This window comes from Castor canadensis, chromosome 6 (genome assembly GCF_047511655.1).
Source record: "Castor canadensis chromosome 6, mCasCan1.hap1v2, whole genome shotgun sequence".
In the NCBI taxonomy this organism is placed as follows: domain Eukaryota; kingdom Metazoa; phylum Chordata; class Mammalia; order Rodentia; family Castoridae; genus Castor; species Castor canadensis.
The window spans coordinates 6801098-6820892 of NC_133391.1; the positions used below are offsets into that span (position 1 = coordinate 6801098).

The 19795-nt window shown below is 44.2% G+C and overlaps 1 protein-coding gene across 2 annotated transcripts in view; it reads right to left on the reverse strand.

The window, feature by feature from the left end:
• Positions 1 to 6: 6 nt before the first annotated feature.
• Positions 7 to 19795, reverse strand: part of LOC109694487 (NXPE family member 3-like) — a 30916-nt gene continuing 11127 nt past the window's right edge. For both annotated transcript variants that reach the window (XM_020176453.2, XM_074075599.1), the window contains 4 exons: positions 15996 to 16753; positions 11528 to 11607; positions 8258 to 8470; positions 7 to 635 (listed from right to left, as the gene is read on the reverse strand). In XM_020176453.2, the coding sequence (XP_020032042.2) occupies positions 103 to 635; positions 8258 to 8470; positions 11528 to 11607; positions 15996 to 16753 (1584 nt within the window). In that variant the 3' untranslated portion in view covers positions 7 to 102. The remainder of the gene's footprint in view (positions 636 to 8257; positions 8471 to 11527; positions 11608 to 15995; positions 16754 to 19795) is intronic.

Consider the following 19795-nt stretch of genomic DNA (forward strand, 5'->3'; position numbering starts at 1 on the left):
AATCCAGGTGGCACATTTCGCTTCGTGTCCCATCATCACTCTTCTTCATTCTGATGGCCAGGTCCCAGGCTCTCCATCATCCATCCCAGGTCTCAGAAATGCTCAGGTGGGACAGATGAAGGAGAGGAATAAGGCCACCTCATTTTGGACAATGAGCCTCCCTGGGTGGATGCTGTCTGGCAAGGCCAGACTGCTGGTCATATCCCAGGCGTCCACAAAGGCCACACGGAGGCCTGCAAAGGCAGCTCGGAGGAGCCTGTTCACCTGGAGGGTGAGCCAGTCACTGCCGTATACAGACTTATAGCCAGTGTTGGCCAGTTTGATGACCACAAGAGTACTGGGCTCCCGGGCCAGCAGGGCCATCACAGCCGCCCGAATCCCAGCCAGTCGTCGCACAAAGATGGATGGAGGGAAGGTGGTAAAGTGAGCTCCCAGACCCAACACCACCACAGTGTAGGGACCCCCGGCCAGGCCACCCAGCTCTCTGGCCACAGAGTGCAGGGAGGCCACTGATGTCCGGGCAGTGCGCAGGGGCCAGCTGTGGGCCCGCCAGTGCAGCACTATGCCCCGAGTGGTCTCCACGGCCATCAGGGGCCCTGCCTGATATGTGACATGAAGATCCACTGACTTCATAGCTGTTGAGAGGAAGAGAGAGAAGGGATTGAGGGTTAATGCAGGACTGGTCACCATCCTTTCGTACAAATAAAAGTTCCTATTCCTGCTTCCTTTCCAGGACCCAAGCTTTCTGTTCCTAAACCCACTGTCATCCATCCCAGGTCCTGTCAGTTTACAGGGTTGGTTGGTTTGTTCCTTTTCTTTTCTTTTTTCTTTGTTGTGTTAGCAAATGTTCTCCCAGAGCTACTTCCCCATCCCTTTCTTGATTTGATTTCTCTATGCTGGCTGGTCTCCAAAAATGTGTTTGCCTTCTGTAACACTACATTAACCGTTCTGGTTATTCCTTGCTCAGTTATTTCCTTCATATTTTCCTTGCACTCCGTAAATGAAAGCCAGTCACTGAGAGTCCTCTCCCTCCACACATCCCTCCCTCCTCCCTCCCTTCTTCCCTCCCTCTTCCCTCTTTTCCTTTCTTCCATACTGGCGTTTGAACTCAGGGCCTTGCCCTTGCTAGGCAGGCACTCTACCATTTGAGCCAACCCTCCCCGCAAAGCCCTTTTCTTGCTTAGCTATTTTTCCAATAGGGTCTTGCATTTCTGCCCAGGATAGCCTGGACTACAATCCTCAGCTCTGTGTCCCAAGTAACTGGGTTTACACGTGTGAGCACCACTTCCAGCCTCTTTCTTCTTCTTCTTTTCCTTCCTAGTCTTCCTCTTCTTTTTTGGTGGGACTGGGATTTGAACTCAGGGCTTCAAGCTCACAAAACAGGCACTCACTTGAGCTACACCTACAGTCCTTTTTTTTTTTTTTTTTGAGACAGGGTATCACTACGTAGCCAAGGTTGGCCTGGAATTTGCCATTCTCCTGCCTCAATCTCCCCAGTCCTGGAATTACAGGTGTGCACCACTATGCCCATCAACTGTTGAGTGTGTGAAGACAGTGTGATAAATCAGTGAAATACCGTATTGCAGTAAAGTGGACTAACTACCATTGCATGAAAGAATATGGATGAATTTTAGAACACATAATCTTGAGGAAGACATCAACCCCAAAAGAATCCTTAGAATATATTATCGTTTACACAAAGTTCAACATCAGACAAAATTCACATGTATTCTTTAGCAATGTCCAGCAACCTATAAAGAAATAGATTTTATAAAAGTGAGAATAATAGGTAAATCTGAAAGGAGAGAGAAAGAGAGAGAGAGAGAGAGAGAGAGAGAAGGAATTGTAATAGGGTGAAACAGTCTCAGGGGCTTCTGGGATGAGAGACTTGTCCTCCCCCCTCTCCTTCCTTCCTTTCCTCCCTCATCTCCTTCCTCCCTCCCTCCTCCCTTCCTCCGCCCCTTTTTCCTTCCTTCCTTTTTTTTTTGAGACAGGGTCTCACTATGTAGCCCCAGCCGACCTGGAACTCATGAAATCCTCCTGCCTCCACCTCCCATGGGCTTGTTCTCTTTCTTCAGGTGAGAGCTACATGAGTGAGATTTTTGTAACCATATACTAAACTGTTTTGTGTATTTTCTGATTTTTTTGGTGGTACCAGAGTTTGAACTCAGGACTTCACACTTGCAAGGGAGACACTCTAACTTGAGCTGCGCCGCCAGTCTGTGTTTTCTGTTTTGTTATATTTCATAATAAAATTGAAATTATGCACGTTATATATGCATACACATTATACACCTGTATCTGCAAACAAAAGTATCTGAAGGATAAATATGAAATTAACAAAGTGCTTAAGTATAGATGAAGGGAATGGAGTTTGGGGGACAGGTCTAGAAGAACAAGATTTCTCTTTGCATAATTTTCTGCATAGTTTTGACTTTTGGTTCATATACAATGAACACATGTCCAAAAATAAAATTTAAGTCAGGTGTGGTGGCTCAAGACTGTAATCCTAGCGACTTGGGAGTGGATATTGGGATGATTGCAATTTGAAGCCTGCTTGGGCCAGAAAAGTTCACAAGATTCCATCTTAACCAATGGCTGGGTGCAGCAGCACACACCTGTCATCCCAGTTATGCAGCAAACCACAATTATGAGGATCACAGTCCAGGCTGGCCTGGGCATAGGGCAAGACCCTAGCTCAAAAATAACCAAATGCAGAGTGGCTCAAATGGTAGTGTCTGCATTGTAAGCAAGGTCCTGATTTCAACCCCATCAGACAAGATTGGATGCATTCAGGGGGTATGAACGTAGACCCCCGATACCATCAAAAAAAAATTTAGGAAGTGCAACCTCTGAAATTGGGAATGAAATGAAAGAAATGAATCTAAGAGTTTTATCAAATTAAGAACAGTCTCACACAGTGAATTTATTCCACTAACTTTACACACATTTCTTTGCATTTGATGAGACGCACTTAAAGATAAAAAAAAAAATTACAGAGGGCTGGTGGAGTGGCTCAAGTGGTAGAGCGCCTGCTTAACAAGCTTTGCCCTGAGTTCAAATTCCAGTATGAAAAAAAGAAAAAACAAAAAAATTTACTCACCCAATATTTGGCTAAATTGGAAAGCTAGATAGACTTTACTTTTTCCTTTATCAGTTTTCTTTTCTTTTTTTTTTTTTGAGGGAGGCAGTACTGCGGTTTGAACTCAGGGCTCTGTGTTTGCTAGGCACTTGTTGAACCACTGGGGGCATACCCTCAACTCCTCTATCAGTTTTTAAAATAACAAGTCGGTGTTGCCTCAAATTTTCCAAATCGTTATTTTTCTACATTTCTAAACTTAAACATGTCTGTGTGTTTCAATCCACTGTTTTGTGAGGGTTAATTTGTTGTTATTATTATTTGTTTTGTTTTGGTTTTGAGACAAGGTTTCACTATGTAGCTCAGGTGGGCCTTGAACTCATGATCCTGTTGCCTCGGCCTCCAAATGCTGGGGTTACAGGCATGTGCCTCCAGGTGACGCTTAACCTTCAGTCAGTTTGACTGGATTGGGAGATGCACACTTCTGGTGCATCTGTGAGGGCGTTTCCAGAGATGATTGACATATGGGACCACAACTGAGGGGGAAAGACTGGCTCTGAATGTGGGCGTTGCCACCCAATAGAGTGGGAGCTTGGATGGAGCAAAAGTAGCAAAGGAGAAATCCACCCGTGAACGCTTGCTTTCTGGTCTCTCTGCCTCCTGGCGACCATGAGGTGAGTCACCTGGCTCCACCACGTGCTCCCTGCCTTGGTGTTGGGCCATGCAGAAGCCCAGAACCAACAGGGCCAGGTGACCATGGACTAAAACCTCTGAAACCATGAGCCCAAATAAAGCTTTCCTCCTTTAATTTCGTTCTCTCAGGAATTTGTCACAGAGATGAAAAATTAACAGAGCAATTGTTGTCCTCATTGGTATTCCAAATGAACTCTCTTTTGTCCCATGGAAAATTCAGGTCAACTTTTGAATTCTTTTGACAGACCTGTCATCACCAATAAAGGGGTCTTTAACTTCACTCAGTGGCTTTATTGTTACTAAGATAGTGGTATTGTTACTTTGACATCATTTTTTTTCAAATATAGTCAGACACAGCAAGGAACCTTTCTGATGTCGAAGTTGTGCCAAAAAAGGACACAGCTTGCAACTTGGCAAAAATTGCGAAAATTTGAGTATTAGAAACACTATTTATACTGATTCAGTTGCACTGGATCTTAAAAATCCATGTAGAGAGCCTATAATGATACTCAAGAGTCATTTGTCACCATTTGAAGCAGCTGTTAAAGCGGCTCTTTTCTTTGTAACTTGGTAAATAAAGAGAAATACCTTTTTAATATATGGTTTTGTATTTACAGGAGGAACAATGCTTTAAGCTAATCTGTTAGCACCAGTTAATGAAACAAAGTATTATTTTTAAAAGGACAACATCAAGTAAATGTAGAAAAAGCAATAGAGTTAGTACATCAGAATTTTGTAATGTCAAAATGATAGGTTCAGGCAATGGTGATTACCTGTATTAAGACCATTAGAAAGCGGGCACAGGTGGCTCACACCTGTAATCCTCTGAAATTGTGAGGCTGAAATTGGGAGGGTCACAGTTTGCGACCAGCCTGGGAAAACAGAATGTGAGACCCCCATCTCCCCACGATAACCAGGGCAAATGGACTGGAGATGTGGCTCAAGCGATAGAGCACCTGCTTTGTAAGTGTGAGGGCCTGAGTTCAAACCACAGACCCACCAGAAAAAAAAAAATCACTGGAGCCGGGGATATAGTTCAGTGGTTGAGCGTGCACAAGGCCCTTGGTTCCCTCCCCAATACCTCAAAAATACAAATCATTAGTAGCATTGTTAATTGTTACAGTTCACACAGGGCCAAACTAATAACACATAGATCATGGATTCCTTTCTGTTCCCAAGGGAAAAACCTAACCGTACATCAGAAAGGGACCAAGATTTTATCCCTTTATGTGGCAATTTTATCATCACTAGACATAGATGACCAGACATAATGCATCTCCCAATGTGCTACAAACAGAGCTTATAACTTCACCCAGGCAATGGTTAAAACTGAGTATCTGAATTCCAGTACTCAGGAAATAACAGGAATAGATAACCATAATGAAGCAGTCAGATCAATCCAGAAGGCTGACACTTGATAACTGGCCCTGAGTCTTCCATAAATAAGAAGAATAAAGAAAAGAAAAGAAAGGATGATGCGGCACGATTCACAATAGCCAAGTTAAGGAAACAGCCAAGATGCCCCAGCACTGACGAATGGATTAACAAAATGTGGTATCTATACACAATGGAATTTTATGCAGCCATGGAGAAGAACGAAATGTTATCATTCGCTGGTAAATGGATGGAATTGGAGAACATCATTCTGAGTGAGGTTAGCCTGGCCCAAAAGACCGAAAATCGTATGTTCTCCCTCATATGTGGACATTAGATCAAGGGCAAACACAACAAGGGGATTGGACTTTGAGCACATGATAAAAGCGAGAGCACACAAGGAAGGGGTGAGGATAGGTAAGACACCTAAAAAACTAGCTAGCATTTGTTGCCCTTAACGCAGAGAAACTAAAGCAGATACCTTAAAGCAACTGAGGCCAATAGGAAAAGGGGACCAGGAACTAGAGAAAAGGTGAGATCAAAAAGAATTAACCTAGAAGGTAACACCCACGCACAGGAAATCAATGTGAGTCAATGCCCTGTATAGCTATCCTTATCTCAACCAGCAAAAACCCTTGTTCCTTCCTATTATTGCTTATACTCTCTCTACAACAAAATTAGGGAGGGGGCGGAGTGGGTGGTAAGGGAGGGGGTGGAGGCAGGGGGGAGAAATGACCCAAGCATTGTGTGCACATATGAATAATAAAATTTAAAAAAAAGAAAGAAAAGAAAGGATGAGTATAGATGCAAAGAAATCAAGGATGCCAGGCATGGTGGTGCACATCTGTAATCCCAGCGATGAAGGAGGTGGAGGTAAGAGAATCAAAGTTCAAGGACTGCCCAGGAGGAAAGAAGCAGGGCACCCTATCTGAAAAATAAACCAAAGCAAACAGGGCTGGGGGTCGGTACCTGTGGCTCATGCCTGTAAACCACCTCCTCAGAAGGCAGAGATCGGGAGGATTGTGGTTCAAACCCAGCCCAGGCAATTAGTTTGTGAGACCCTATTTTGAAAAGCCCCATCACAACAAAGGGTTGGTAGAGTGGCTCAGGTGTAGGCCCTGAGTTCAAACCCCAGTACTGAGAAAAAGAAAGAAGGAAGTAGAGAAAGAAGAAAGGAAGAGAGGGAGGGAGGGAGGGAGAGAGGAGGCAAGAGAGGAAGGACGAAGTAAAAGTAAATAAGAGCTTCATGCTGGTGGCTTAGGACTCTACTTGTAGCAACTCAGGACCAGAGATCAGGAGGACTGCGGTTTGAAGCCAGCCTGGGCTAGTAGTTCATGAGACCCTATATCAAAAAAGAGCCAACCAAAAAGGGCTGACAGAGTGGCTCAAGTGATAGAGTACCAGCCTAGCAAGCAGAGGCCCTGAGTTCAAACCCCAGTACCAACAAAGCAAAAGAAAGAAAAGAGTTGCACATTGGTGGCAGAGATAAGGACGATTGTGGTTCAAGGCCAGGCCAGGTAAAAAGTTAGGAAGACCCCATTTCAATGGAAAAACGCTGGGAGTAGTGGCATGCACCTGTCATCCCAACATTCGCAGGAAGTGTAAATAGGATATGACAGTTTAGGCTGGCCTGGGCAAACAGCGAGACCCCATCTTCAGAATAACCAGAGCAAAAGTGCTAGGTGTGGGTCAAGCAGTAGAGCACCTGTATAGCAAGTGCAGAGCCCTGAGTTCAAAGCCCAGTACCACCAAAAAAAAAAAATTAAGCAAGGAAGAAATCAAGAGACAAAACAACGAGGTCCAGGAATGGATGCTAGTTTCAAAAAAAAAATTATTCTTGGTATTTACCCAAAGAATGTGAAAACTTAAATCTGCATAAGGGTGTTTACAAAAATCTTTATTCATACTTGTCAAAACCTGGAAGTAACCAGCGGTCCTTCAGTAGGTGAGTAGATAAGTAGAGTGAAAAATCCAGACAATTATTATTCAGGGCTAAAAAGACATGAGCGTCAATCTATGAAATGACACAGAAAACTTAAGCGTGTGTTACTAAGAGAATGAAGTCAATCTGAACAAGTCTATATGGCATTCTGCAAAGGGCAAAAGTATGGAGAGAGTAAAAAGACCAGTGGCTGCCAGGCGTTGGGGGAAGGAAGGGGAAAAAGCAAGAAGAGAGAACTCTGTTTCCTTTGGCGGCACTGGGGCTTGAACTCAGGGCCTCACACTTGGCAATAGGTGCTCTACCACCTGAGCCACTCCAGCAGCTGTGTCTGGGAGGGGCTGAGGAAACCATGTCCACTCAGCAGAAGTCACTCGGTGTTTAGTGCTGAGTGAACCACCGTCTCTCTCAAACCACTGGGGAGGACCCAGCAACAAGTCCAAAAGGAAAAATCAAAATAGAAATAAAGAAGAGAAACTGAGGTAGGAGGAACAAGGAAAGTGAACTCTATGTCCTTCACATTTTAATTTTTACTTAAGAGACTAAATGGGAATTTTATTTAGAAGCTAAATGAGAACTCTTCCTGCTCCTAAACCCCAGGTACTGGTATTTGACGTCAGGGCCTCACGTTGCTGGGAAGGTACTCTAGCACTCGAGCCACAGCCCCGGCTTCAGTTGTTTTTCAGGTAGGGTCTCATGTTTTTCACTCAGATCATCACCCTCCTAATGTAGCTGGGATCAAGGCATGCACCACCACACCAGCTTGTTTGTAGAGATGGGGGTCTCCCTAGCTTTTTGCCTGGGTTGGCTTCAAACCGTGATCCTCCAGATCTCAGCCTCCTGAGTAGCTGGGATTTTACATATGCGCCATTGTGCCCAGCAGGACTCTTTTGGTCATCACAAAAGATGATGTTATTTGAACGGTTATTTGAACGGTTCTGCGATGTCATTGAACTCAGGGCATAACTTCCGGTGAAATCAGGAAGGCATCTCGATGGTAGTAACTGCACCCTCCCAAAACTGACTTCTTCCCTCACTTGCCTTTCACAGAGACGCAGCATCCTGGCCCACCCTCCACCAAACACGGGGGTTTCCTTCTGCGAAGCCTTCCCTGTTCACGTCTTCCTTCCTGAGTGCCCTTGTGTCCCGCGCCTCCCCTCGCCACCACTCACAAGGCACAGTGTCACGGAGGTACTCCCACCACTGCCGAAGGGTGGAGTCTCCTATCATGTGGACCACGCGGCCAGCCAGGCAGCCCAGGATGCTGTCAGCAGTAGGGAAGGTCCGGCCAGAACAAGACAGGGAGTGCCACGTATTTTGGTAGTAGAAGCCAGAGGGCTTTGGGGACTTGAGACCAGGGTGGCATGGAGGCCGTGGGGGCAAAGCTGTAGGAAGGAGAAGAACAGAACAGTCTAAGTAATGAGAAGAGCTAAGAGTGACATTTCACGATATGTCAAACTCTTCTATACCATACACACACCATTTCATTTACTCTCTCACAACACTTGCTGAGTACTGTTCTTTTTTCTTTTTTTGGCAGTTCTGGGGTTTGAACTCAGGGCCTCACACTTTGCTAGGCACGTTCTCTACCACTTGACCCACTCCATCGGTCCTAAAGTACTGGTCTTATCTCCATTTACAGGTAGGATTACTGGGATGTTATATAATTACCTATGATCAGAAACACTGATTGGGCCAGGCATCTGTGGCTCACACCTGTAATCCTAGCTACTCAGGAGGCAGAGATCAGGAGGATCAAGGACCAAAGGCAGTCTTGGCAAATAATTCATGAGACCCTATCTCAAATATACCCACCACAAAACAGGGCTAGTGGACTGGTTCAAGTAGGAGAGCGCCTGCCTAGGAAGCATGAGGACCTGGGTTCAAACCCCAGTACACCTTAAAAAAACATAAGAATTGTGATTGGACCAGGTACTGGAGGCTCACACCTGTAGTCCTAGGTACTCAAGAGGAAGAGATTGGGAGGACTGAGGTTCAAAGCCAACCCAGGCAAAACAATTCACAAGATGCCATCTCAACCAATAGATGGGCGAAGTGGCACCCCAGTCATCCCTGCTACGTGGGAGGTGGAGATTGTGGGGAAATCAGTTCCAGGGCAGACTGGAAAAAAAGTTCTTGAGACTCCCACCTCAACAAGAAAAAGCTGGTCCTGGTAGCTGTGCATCTGTCATCCCAGCTACTTCGGGAAGCAAATCTCAGTCCAGGCCTGTCCAGGAAAAAAGCAAGGTCCCCAAGTCCAAAATAACCAGAGAAAAAAAGGTTAGAGGCTCAAGTGATAGAGCACCTGCCTAGCAAGCATGATGCTGAGTTCAAACCCCAGCCATTATTATCCAAAATAATAAATGGAAGTTCATCAAAAAGTTAAATGATGCAGCAATCCCTCTAGTGGATATACACTCAAACGAAATTAAATATCTTAAGGAGATATCTGCAACCCCACATCACTGCAGCTTTATTCAAAATACCAAAGACACGGAAACAACTGAGTGTCCACCAGTGGACAATGGATAAAGAAAATGTGGCTGGTGGAGTGGCTCAAGTAGTAGAGTGCCTGCCTAGGAAGTGTGAGGACCTGAGTTCAAACCTCAGTGCCAAAAAACAAAAGTGACACAATATACACACAGGAGTCTTACAAACTTTCAATTATAAGAAGAATAAATTCTGAGGATTTAATGTACAGCACTGTGACATAGTTATCAGTACTGTATTGTGTATTTGAAATTTGCTAAGAGATTAAATGTTAGCTGTTCTACACACACACACCACAAACACACAAACTGTGAGGTGATGACGTGCTAAGTTGTGGTAATTGTTTCCTAATGTGTGCATTGCACATTGCACACCTTAAATATACACAATTTTATTTGTCAACTATTTTATAACATAACTCAGAAAAGATGAAAAGGAAGTCCTGTCACTTATGACAACAAAGATGCACCAGAAGATGTTATATCAGGCTGGCAGAATGGCTCAAGTGGCTGGAGATCCTGGCTTGCAAGCGCAAAGCCTTGAGTTCAAACCCCAGTGCTGTTTGAACTAAAAAAAAAAATGCTAGAAGATGTTATGCTAAGTGAAATAAGCCAAAGAAAGACAATTACTATGTGATATCACTAATAAGAAGACTCTAAAATAGCCACATTCACAGAAGTATACAGCAGAATGGTGGTTGCCAGGGTGTAGGGGAGGGAGAATGAGATATATTTTTAAAAGGTACAAAGTTTCTTGTATAAAATGAGTAAGTCCTAGAGAACTACTGTACAGCATAGAGTCCATAGTTAACAACTGTATATTGCATATATAAATTTTTACTAAGAGGATAGTTTTTTTGTTTTTTTTTTTGGCCGTCCTGTGGTTTAAACTCAGGGCCTCACATTTCCTAGGCAGGCGCTCTACCACTTGAGTCATTCCACCAGCCCTTTTTTGTGTTGGGTATTTTCAAGATAGGGTCTTGTGAACTATTTGCCCAGGCTGGCCTCAAACCACAATCATCCTGATCCCTGTCTCCTGAGTAGTTAAAATTGCAAGTGGCCACCAACACCTGGCTAAGAGGGTAGATCCTATGTTAAGAGTTTTTATGGACTGGGCGCATGGCTCAAGAGGTAGAGCACCTGCCTCGCAAGCACAAGGCCCTGAGTTCAACCCCCAGTACAGAATTAAAGACATTTTCATCATACACGCAAATAATAATTAATTAATTAATTAATACAGGGCAGAAAGAGACTTTTGGATGTTACGGATACATTTAAAAATATTTACAAAATATCTTATTAAAGTATGTTATAAGGTAATGTATTTAACAAGCATATACTTTCACTTACAGACCATCTCTCTATATACGTGATATGAAATATCACTCAGTTATCTACACAATGCTATACAATGAGTAACATTCTTTTATTTTCCTTTGGATGTACTGTGGTTTGAACTCAGGGCTTCATGCTCCTAGGGAGGCGCTCTATCACTTGAACCACTCTGCCAGCCCTTTTTTTTGTGATGGCTTTTTCCAAGCTAGGGTCTCATGAGCTATTTTGCCCAAGCCCACTTTGAATCTCTGCCTCCTGAGTAGTTAGGACTTCAGGCATGTGCCATGGGCACCGGCTAAATATGTATAACTTTTTGTATGTCAATCACGTCTCAACAAAGCTTTTTTTTTTTTTTTCCAGTGCCAGGAACTCACAAATGCTAGGTAAGTGCTCTACCACTGAGCCACACACCACCCGTCTTTATAAAGTGATTTAAAAAGAGAATAGTGACTGACAATGATAACATTGAAATCCAAGAAGTCTGGCATTACAGCTCACAGCAGAAATAATTGTGCACACCACACTGCTCCGGCAGGGAGAGGCTACAGTCTAGGTGGGGGAATAAAACCACATGAGTCATTAACAACCCCAGCGTCAGCATATCACAGTCTCCCTCACCCAGAACGATGTTCCAGTGGGCTGCTGGGCTGACCAGGATTGGAGGAATTCCCTGAGGAAGCAGCTTGTCAGTCACATTCCTGGGGAAACAGGGAGAGATTATTGAGGGAGTGCAACCAGGTAAAAGTTCAAGTTGTGTGGAGTGTTGATTTATGACTTTATTTATTCATTGGCAGAACTGGAGTTTGAACTCAGAGCTTCATGCTTGCAAAGCAGGTGCTCTAACCACTTGAGCCACACCTCCAGTCCATTTTGCACTGGTTATTTTGGAGATGGAGGGGCCTCCAGAACTATTTACCCAAGCTAGCCTCAAACAGAGATCCTCCCAATCTCAGCCTCCCAGGTAGTTAGGATTACAGGTATGAGCCAACAGCACTGGCTTATTTTTTGGTTTTGGCAGTACTGGGGTTTGAACTCTGGGCTTTGGACTTGCTATGCAGGTGCTCTACCACTGGCCATGCCCCCAGTTCCCCTCCCCACACCCACCCCTACCTTTTTTTAAAGTTTGAGTTGCTATGGGGACACCATGACTGACTTGTCATTGTCCTCTAATTCCAAGAAGAGATCACTGCAATATAACTATTGGCACACTGGTAATTTGAGGCAATTACAAAAGAGAGTTAGAGAAAAACGAAGGAACGAAGGAAGAGAAAAATCTTATCAGCAAGCTGGGAGAAGGACTGTCCACAACTAATCCACGTGGCTCTCAGTTCCTAACAGTCAAGGTGAGAAAGAATGCCATGTCATTTCTTTTCTGCTAAAAGGAAGTACACTGCATACAAGGAAAGGCAAACCTTTCCTGGAAGTAAATTCTAAAAGTTTGTTGTTGTGACATGAACATTCAGACAATGCAGAACATACTCCCCACTTGTAAGTGTGGTTTCTCATAGTAGTGACTTATGTGGCTTTTTTTTTTTTTTTTTTGGTGGCCATGGGTTGGAACTCAGGGTCTCACACTTGCAAGGCAGGTGCTCTACCACCTGGGCCACTGCACCAGCCCTTATTTTATGTTTGGTATTTTGAGATAGGGTGCTATGAATTATTTGCCCAGGCTGGCTTTGAACCGTGATCCTCCTATTGCTGCCTCCTGAGTAGCTGGGATTACAGATGTGTGCCACCAGCACCCTCTACTCTATATATCATTATCGTGGTGGTGGCAGTTACATGGTGTCACATTTACCAAAACTCATTGGCCTGCACATTTGAAATACATATATTTCATTGTATATAAATTAAACTTGAATAAAGTTGTTTTTTTAAATGTTTAAATAAAAAAATTAGAATTCAGACCACAGAATTATGGGTGGCTGAGTGAGGTTAGAATCAAGTAGCCAGTAAACAGTAAGAATTTGTTGAGTGACTGTACAAACTGCCATCTTCCATATAATGGATGCAGCTCTAATAAGAGCTGGAAATGCTGCTGGGCAATTAATTCTTTTGTGTATTTCAAGCTAGATGTCACGCCTTTTTTCCCAAGGACCATGTTGGGAGCTTATCTCTTCTTTTTTCCTTCACTTCCCAGGGGAAGAGAGACAGAGCTGGTGCCTCCTACCTCACAGAGAAGCTCTCTTACCACTAGTCAAATACATTCTCTTACTAGAAAATGTATGTACCATGCTGGTGGACTGGCTCAAGTGGTAGAGAGCCTGCCTAGCAAGCGTGAGGACCTGAGTTCTGCCCCAAAATAAAAAAATAACAGAACAAGTCGGGCGCTGGTGGCTCACGCCTGTGCTCCTAGCTGCTCAGGAGCCAGAGATCAGGAGGTTTGAGGTTTGAGGCCAGCTCAGGCAATAGTTCTCGAGAGACCCTATCTCAAAAAAAAAAAAACATGACAAAAAAAGGCCTAAGTTCAAACCCCAGTAACAACACACACAAACAAAAAAGAAAGAGAGAAAAAGGAAATCTATCTACCACTACATCCATTCCCTTACCTTCCTCGTCCCACTCAAGGAAGGAGGTGACTTCCTTCCGTATCTATATCTGAATACAACCTCCTTCTGAATCTTTTAGATGGTGTCACATCTGGGCTTGGGACATAGCTCAGGGGTGGAGTGCTTGATGAACATACATAAGACCTTGAATTTGATCCTCAGAACCACAAGAAAGCAAGAACCACAAACTTCTTAGATGTGTTACATTCACTGCTTTTGCACCAGCTGTAACGTGTTCTCCCCCAGTCCTTTTCTTCCATAAGTAAACACTGACATGCATGCTCCATTAAATAAAGCCACCTCATCTTCCATTGTCACCTCTGGTATCTGCAACTCTGTCAGGCTGCTTTCCTCTCTGGGACAACTTCTTGAAAAAAAGCAACCTACTCCTGTTCTCTTTTTTATTTCGGTGAGACTCGGGTTTGAACTCAAGGCCTTCACCTTGAGCCACTCCACCAGACCTTTTTCTGTGTTAGGTTTTTTCGAGATAGAGTCTCACAAACAATTTGCCCGGGCTGTCTTCGAACCTCGATCCTCCTGATCTCTGCCTCCTGAGTAGATGGGATTACAGGTGTGAGCACCAGCACCTGGCTGCTTAGATTTTTAATGTGACAGTTCATTATTACTTCATTAGATCTTCAATTGTTGAAGTAGATTTACAATACTTTGTCCAGAATTCTCAGTTAAGTATTGGGCTGGGAGTATAGCTCAGCATGCATAAGGCCTCTGGGTTCAATCCATAGCACCATAAAATAAATAAATAAGTAAATAAAAATAGTATTTAAACTAAATTCTGGGCAGGATTCAGAGAGACTGGATCTCTTACACCTGACTGGTGGGAATGTAAAATGGTACAGCCACTCTAGCAGCTTGTTGGTTTCTTATAAAACTAAACATCCACCAGTCACAAAACTGAGACTTTATTCCTTAGAAATGAAAATGTATGCACACAGAGAAACCTGTATATGAATATTTACAGAAGCTTTATTCATAACAGTCAAAACCTGGACACATTCTAAAAGCCCTTCAGTGAGTGAATGGTTAAACGTGGACAATGGAATACCAGACTGGGGTTGTGGCTCAAGCGGTAGAGCACCTGCCTGGCAAGCACAAGGCCCTGAGTTCAAATCTCAGCACCACCAAAACAGAAATATTCTGGCTGGACACCGGTGGCTCATGCTTGTAATCCCAGCTGCTCAGGAGGCAGACATCAGGAGGATCAAGATTCGAAGTCAACCCTGGCAAATAGTTCGCTCGACCCTATCTTGAAAAATCCTACACAAAAAAGGCTGGCAGAGTAGCTCAGGCTTGAAAAGAAATATTCTGTAATATCAGGAAAAAGAAAAAAAGATTTTTTTCTCCTTCATAATGCTGGTGTTTGAACCCAGGGCCTTCAATTTGCTAGGCAGGAGCTCTACCACTTGAGCCATGCTTCCAGGCCTTTTCGCTTTAGTTTGTTTTTCAGGTAGGGCCACATATTTTTACCCAAGCTAGCCTTGGACAATGATCATTCTTTGTAGCTGGGATTATAGGCATGTGACATCATGCCTGGCCCAGAAACAAATTATCGATACATGCAACAATTTACATGGATCTCAAAGACATTTTGCTTAGTGAGAAAGTCAATCTCAAACAGTTACGTACTATATGATTCAATTACGTAACATTGTAGAAATGAGAAAACTATACAGGTGGAGTACAGGGCAGGACTGCCAAACCTCACTGAAAATTCTCAACAAAATATATTTAAGTCTACTTCAATGGCTGAAGTTTTGGGGTTTTTTTCGCATCAGTAGTGTTTGAACTCAGACAGGATTTTTCAGACAGGATTTCTAGTCTTTGCCTATAGTTGGCCTCAAATGGAAATCCTCCTGATCTCCACCTTCGAAGTAGCTGGGATGACAGGTGTGAGCCACCACACCCAGCTAAAAAAGTGAAGATCTACCCAAATTAATAATCAACAGTCGGAGTAAAACCTAAGTGAAGACAGGATTCCAGATAAGTAAATGAAGTACTCAGACCATGTTAGCCTGACTCGTATGCTCTGTCTTGAACACCATGTCTCTCATGTTCCCTAGAGCAACTACTTCTTTTTTTTTTAAATCTAAGATCAGTTGTAACCTTTTAACTTTCTGGCAGTACTGAGTTTTGAACTCAGGGCCTCACACTAGCTATGCAGACTTCTACCACTTCACCACTCCACCGGCTCCTCCTCTGTTGTGTATTTCCAAGATAGGGTCTCTCAAACTGTTTGCCTGGGCTCACTTCAAACCTTAGTCCTCTCGATCTCTGCCTTCTGGGTAGCTAGGGTTATAGGTTTGAGCCACCAAACCTGGCAACTGTAACCTCTGCATACAGAACCTGGCCAGATTCCTGTGGTATGAGCCTGTCTAGCAATGTCTTACACATTAGCTACTCAACAATCACGTGTTGCATGGGGTAGGAATAAAGGAAAGGGCCAGTGGCATAAGAGCAAGATTTAGAAGGAAGGATACGGCTTAGGGTTGGACACATTTCCCAGATTCTGGGAATCTTACCAGGCCAGCAGAGCTTCATCGTGTCGTGTGGTCACCTTCAGGTAACTCCCAGCTGAGTGACCAACTAAAGAGTTGCAGGGAAGGGTAGGGGGTTGAGCACAGAACCATAGCTCACCTGAAACCACATCCCTGTACTGACAGGTCGGCCCTTTAACTCCAGTTGAGTGGGGGTCAACATTGCAAACCACAGTCTCTTTAGCCCCTTTCATTCCCTGGAAATACCCCCTAAAGTCAACCGTGGCCCGTTTCTCTCTCCAGATTCTGCGTAGAACCCCTACTGCCTCACTGGAGTGGATCAGCCGCATTTGCACCTGGGCCTTCCCAACCCAGAGCAGGGGGATGGACACCAGGTATGTGCCATTCTCCAGATCTTGGACATCCCCAGGGACCCCCGCTTTTGATTCTGGACCCAGGAGCCGGGCCTGAAACAGATCCCCTCCATGACTCTTGGGTCTGCCCCAGTGGTCCCTGGCTACAAGGATGACCTCCAGGAGGCCTCCCAGCTCATAGGTGGCTTGGGCAGGACCCCTCAGGTGGTACGTGGAGGTCTGGGGGCTGGTGGAGGCCAACAGGTCCCCCCCATCTCCTGGGGTTGGAGGCCAGTACAGAAGACTGGTCAAGTTGGTAAGCTCCTGAGGGAGAGAGTCCCAGAATGGTGGAGATTCTGTGGACTTGGAGGCATGTCTAAACACAGGATGGGGGCCTGGGGGCCGGTGGATGGTGGTGCTGTCAGGCCAGTACATCCTGAAACACAGCATCTGTAGGCAGAGAAAGAGGATTCTGTCAGTGGTTTGTGTCGCTTACATTTGCTTCAAGAAGGAGATTTCCATTCAGCAAAGCTAGTTCCCTCTGCACATGGCACCCAGGACTCCTGCCTGCCTGCCACATGGTGTCACTCATAAGCCTGGCATTTGAGTCACCACCTTTATTAGGCACGTTTTGTTATTTTGGTGGGACTGCAGTTTGAACTCAGGGCTTTGTGCTTGCAAAACAGGCACTCTATCACTTGAGCCACACCTGTAATCTATTTTGCTCTGGTATTTTGGAGATGGGATCTCATGAACTATTTGCTTGGGCTGGCCTTGAACCTCGATCCTCCGGATCTCAGCCTCCCAAGTAGCTGGGATTACAGCTGTGAGCCACTGGTGCCAGGCTTCCAAAACCTTTACTTGAAAAGGAGCATCTGATGTTGGGAAGGCGAAGTAGTGTCTAACGTTTAGTTCGTCTCTCTCCTTTTCTCAGCCTTCTTGTTCCCTGAAATTTTACCTCCAGCACCAACCCACCCACTGAGTTGTGAACAGGCTTGGATGGAGTTCTCACATCTCTCATTTTCTCACTCCTCATAAATCCTACTTCCTTCGAGAGCCTGACATTGTATGTGTCCCTCAAACCACAACTCTACCCTACCATCTCCAACCAACTGAAAGTCATGTGTGAGCAAACCCTTCACTCGACGAGGGTTACAGAAGAAGAAAGCGAGGCCATCAGTGAGCTCGCACTCTGAGCTCAGCTGGAAGAAGAGACTCAATCACAGGAACCACTGTGAAAGCAAGAGACATAAAAAAGACACAAAGCAGGTGTGGGTGGCAAAGGAAGTGTTACACAGCAGAATCTTTTCTAGGAAAACACAGTGTTTTCTATGAAACAGGAGTCCCCTCCAGGGCCCACATCTGTTCTGTGTCATATTCTGAGAAACGTAGAGTCTCAAATACAGACCAGAGAACAAGTGTGAAGATACAAATAAGAGGAGCGGTTGAGAGAGCCCATGGTTTGGATGACAGGAATGGTGGTGGAAGAAAGGAATTTAAGTACCGCGCTAGTAGATATTGACCCAAACCTAACGATATTCTTTGTATTCAGGGGGAGAAAACAAAAAGCAACCCACTGACATACTTCAAATTCTAATCTATGGGAAGACTGCTAACATTGTACAAGTTAATTCATAATTTTGACAAATTTTTTACTGTTGTACATTGTGATATTCACAAAAGTTCTTACAATAGATAATGGCTGAATTCACGTCCTCCTCATTCTCCCTTAGCTTCCCTTCCCTCCCCATTCCTAGAATGGGTTCAAAATCTCATTTTTCCATTTACACACGAGTACGTGGTATTTCTACCATATTTACCCTCCTACATTCTTTCCTTATATCTACACCTCTCCACTGGCGTCAATGACCAGACAGGACCAGTTTTACCTTCCTATTCTCCATTTTTAAAAAAACAACATTTTGTTTGTTTAAGATAGGTATACAGGGAGTTTCATTATGACATTTCCATGTATATATACATTGTAACCTCAACTGGATCAGCCCCTCTGTGTTTCTCTTTTTACCTTAGTTCATTCTTAGTCCCATGTTTAAAAAATTCTATATTCATTTCTGTATAGAATGTACATCATTCACACTCATATGCTGAACTTCCTTCTTTTTAAAAAAAATTTTATTTCTTCCCCTGGTGCTGGAATTTGAACTCAGGGCCTTATGCTTGCCAGGTAGGTGCTCTACCACTTGAGCCACCCCACTGGCCCTTAGCTTCCTTCTTTTCCCATTCCTCTCCTGATAGTGACCTCCCCTTAGTGTGACCTGTTTTTCATAATATTCTTGTATTTGTGGTAGGTCTATATTTCACTTATGTGGCATTCTTTCTAAGCCTGGCTAATTTCGCTTAAGATGATGTTCTCCAGTTCCATCCATTTACCTGGAAATGACAATATTTCATTCTTCTTTATTGCTCAATAAAATTCCACTGTATATAAATACCATGTTTTCTTAATCCATCATCAGTAGTGGGGCACCTTGGCTGTTTCCATGGCTTGGCTATTGTGAATAGCGCTGCAATAAACATGAGTGTGCACGGGTCTTTGTTGCAATCTGACTTAGATTCCTTCGGGTATATCCTTAGGAGTGGCATTGCTGGATCATATGGCAGTTCTAGTTTTAGTTTTTTTTGAGGAACCTCCATAGTGTCTGTACTAATCTCATTCCCACCAACAGTGTATGAGGGTTCCTTTTTACCCCCCACATCCTTTCCAACTTTTGCTGTCATTTGTGTTCTTGATCATAGCCATTCTAACAGGGGTGAGGTGGAATCTTAGTGTGCTTTTGATTTGCATTTCCTTTGTGGCCAGGGTTGGGAGCACTTTTTCAGGTGTTTCTTGGCTGTACCAAGTTAATTTTTACTAGAATTAGCAATATGAGCTTCACCTTTTATTGAAAAGGCTGTTAGCACGGCTATGTCAGTATCATGAGGCAAAGGGTAACGAAACCTGCTGTTCTCTTTCACTGGTGTATCTTCTCTATTTAATGACAAACTCTTCCGAGGCCACCTGGCCCAAAGCACAAGACCCTATCTGAAAACAAACAAACTGAAAAAACAGAAAGGACGGGGGCGGTTTGTGGGGGGTGGGGAATGGCTCAAGTAGTAGAGCACTTAACTTGCATAGCAAATGTGAAGACCTGAGTTCAAATCCCAGTACTACCTCCCCCTCAAATTTGCAACCTCTTAGAGGAAGGGCTGCATTTTCTCAAGATCCAGCAAAAGAGTGCCTAGAGATAAGTCCAAGGCCAAGCCGGGGCGTTCAGCATAAGGCTGAGATGCAGAGATAGCAGAAAACCTGTTCTGTGTGGCAGAGATAGTAGAAGAGAAGCCCCAATCTGACAGGTGATGAATTCACAAGGATTCTGGCTTTGATCGCTTTGGTAAACGAAGTAAGGAACCCCAAAATGTTCATGCTCTGATCTCTAGACACTGACTACGTCACCTATAATGGCAAAAGAGCCTTTGTAACCTTTTGTGATT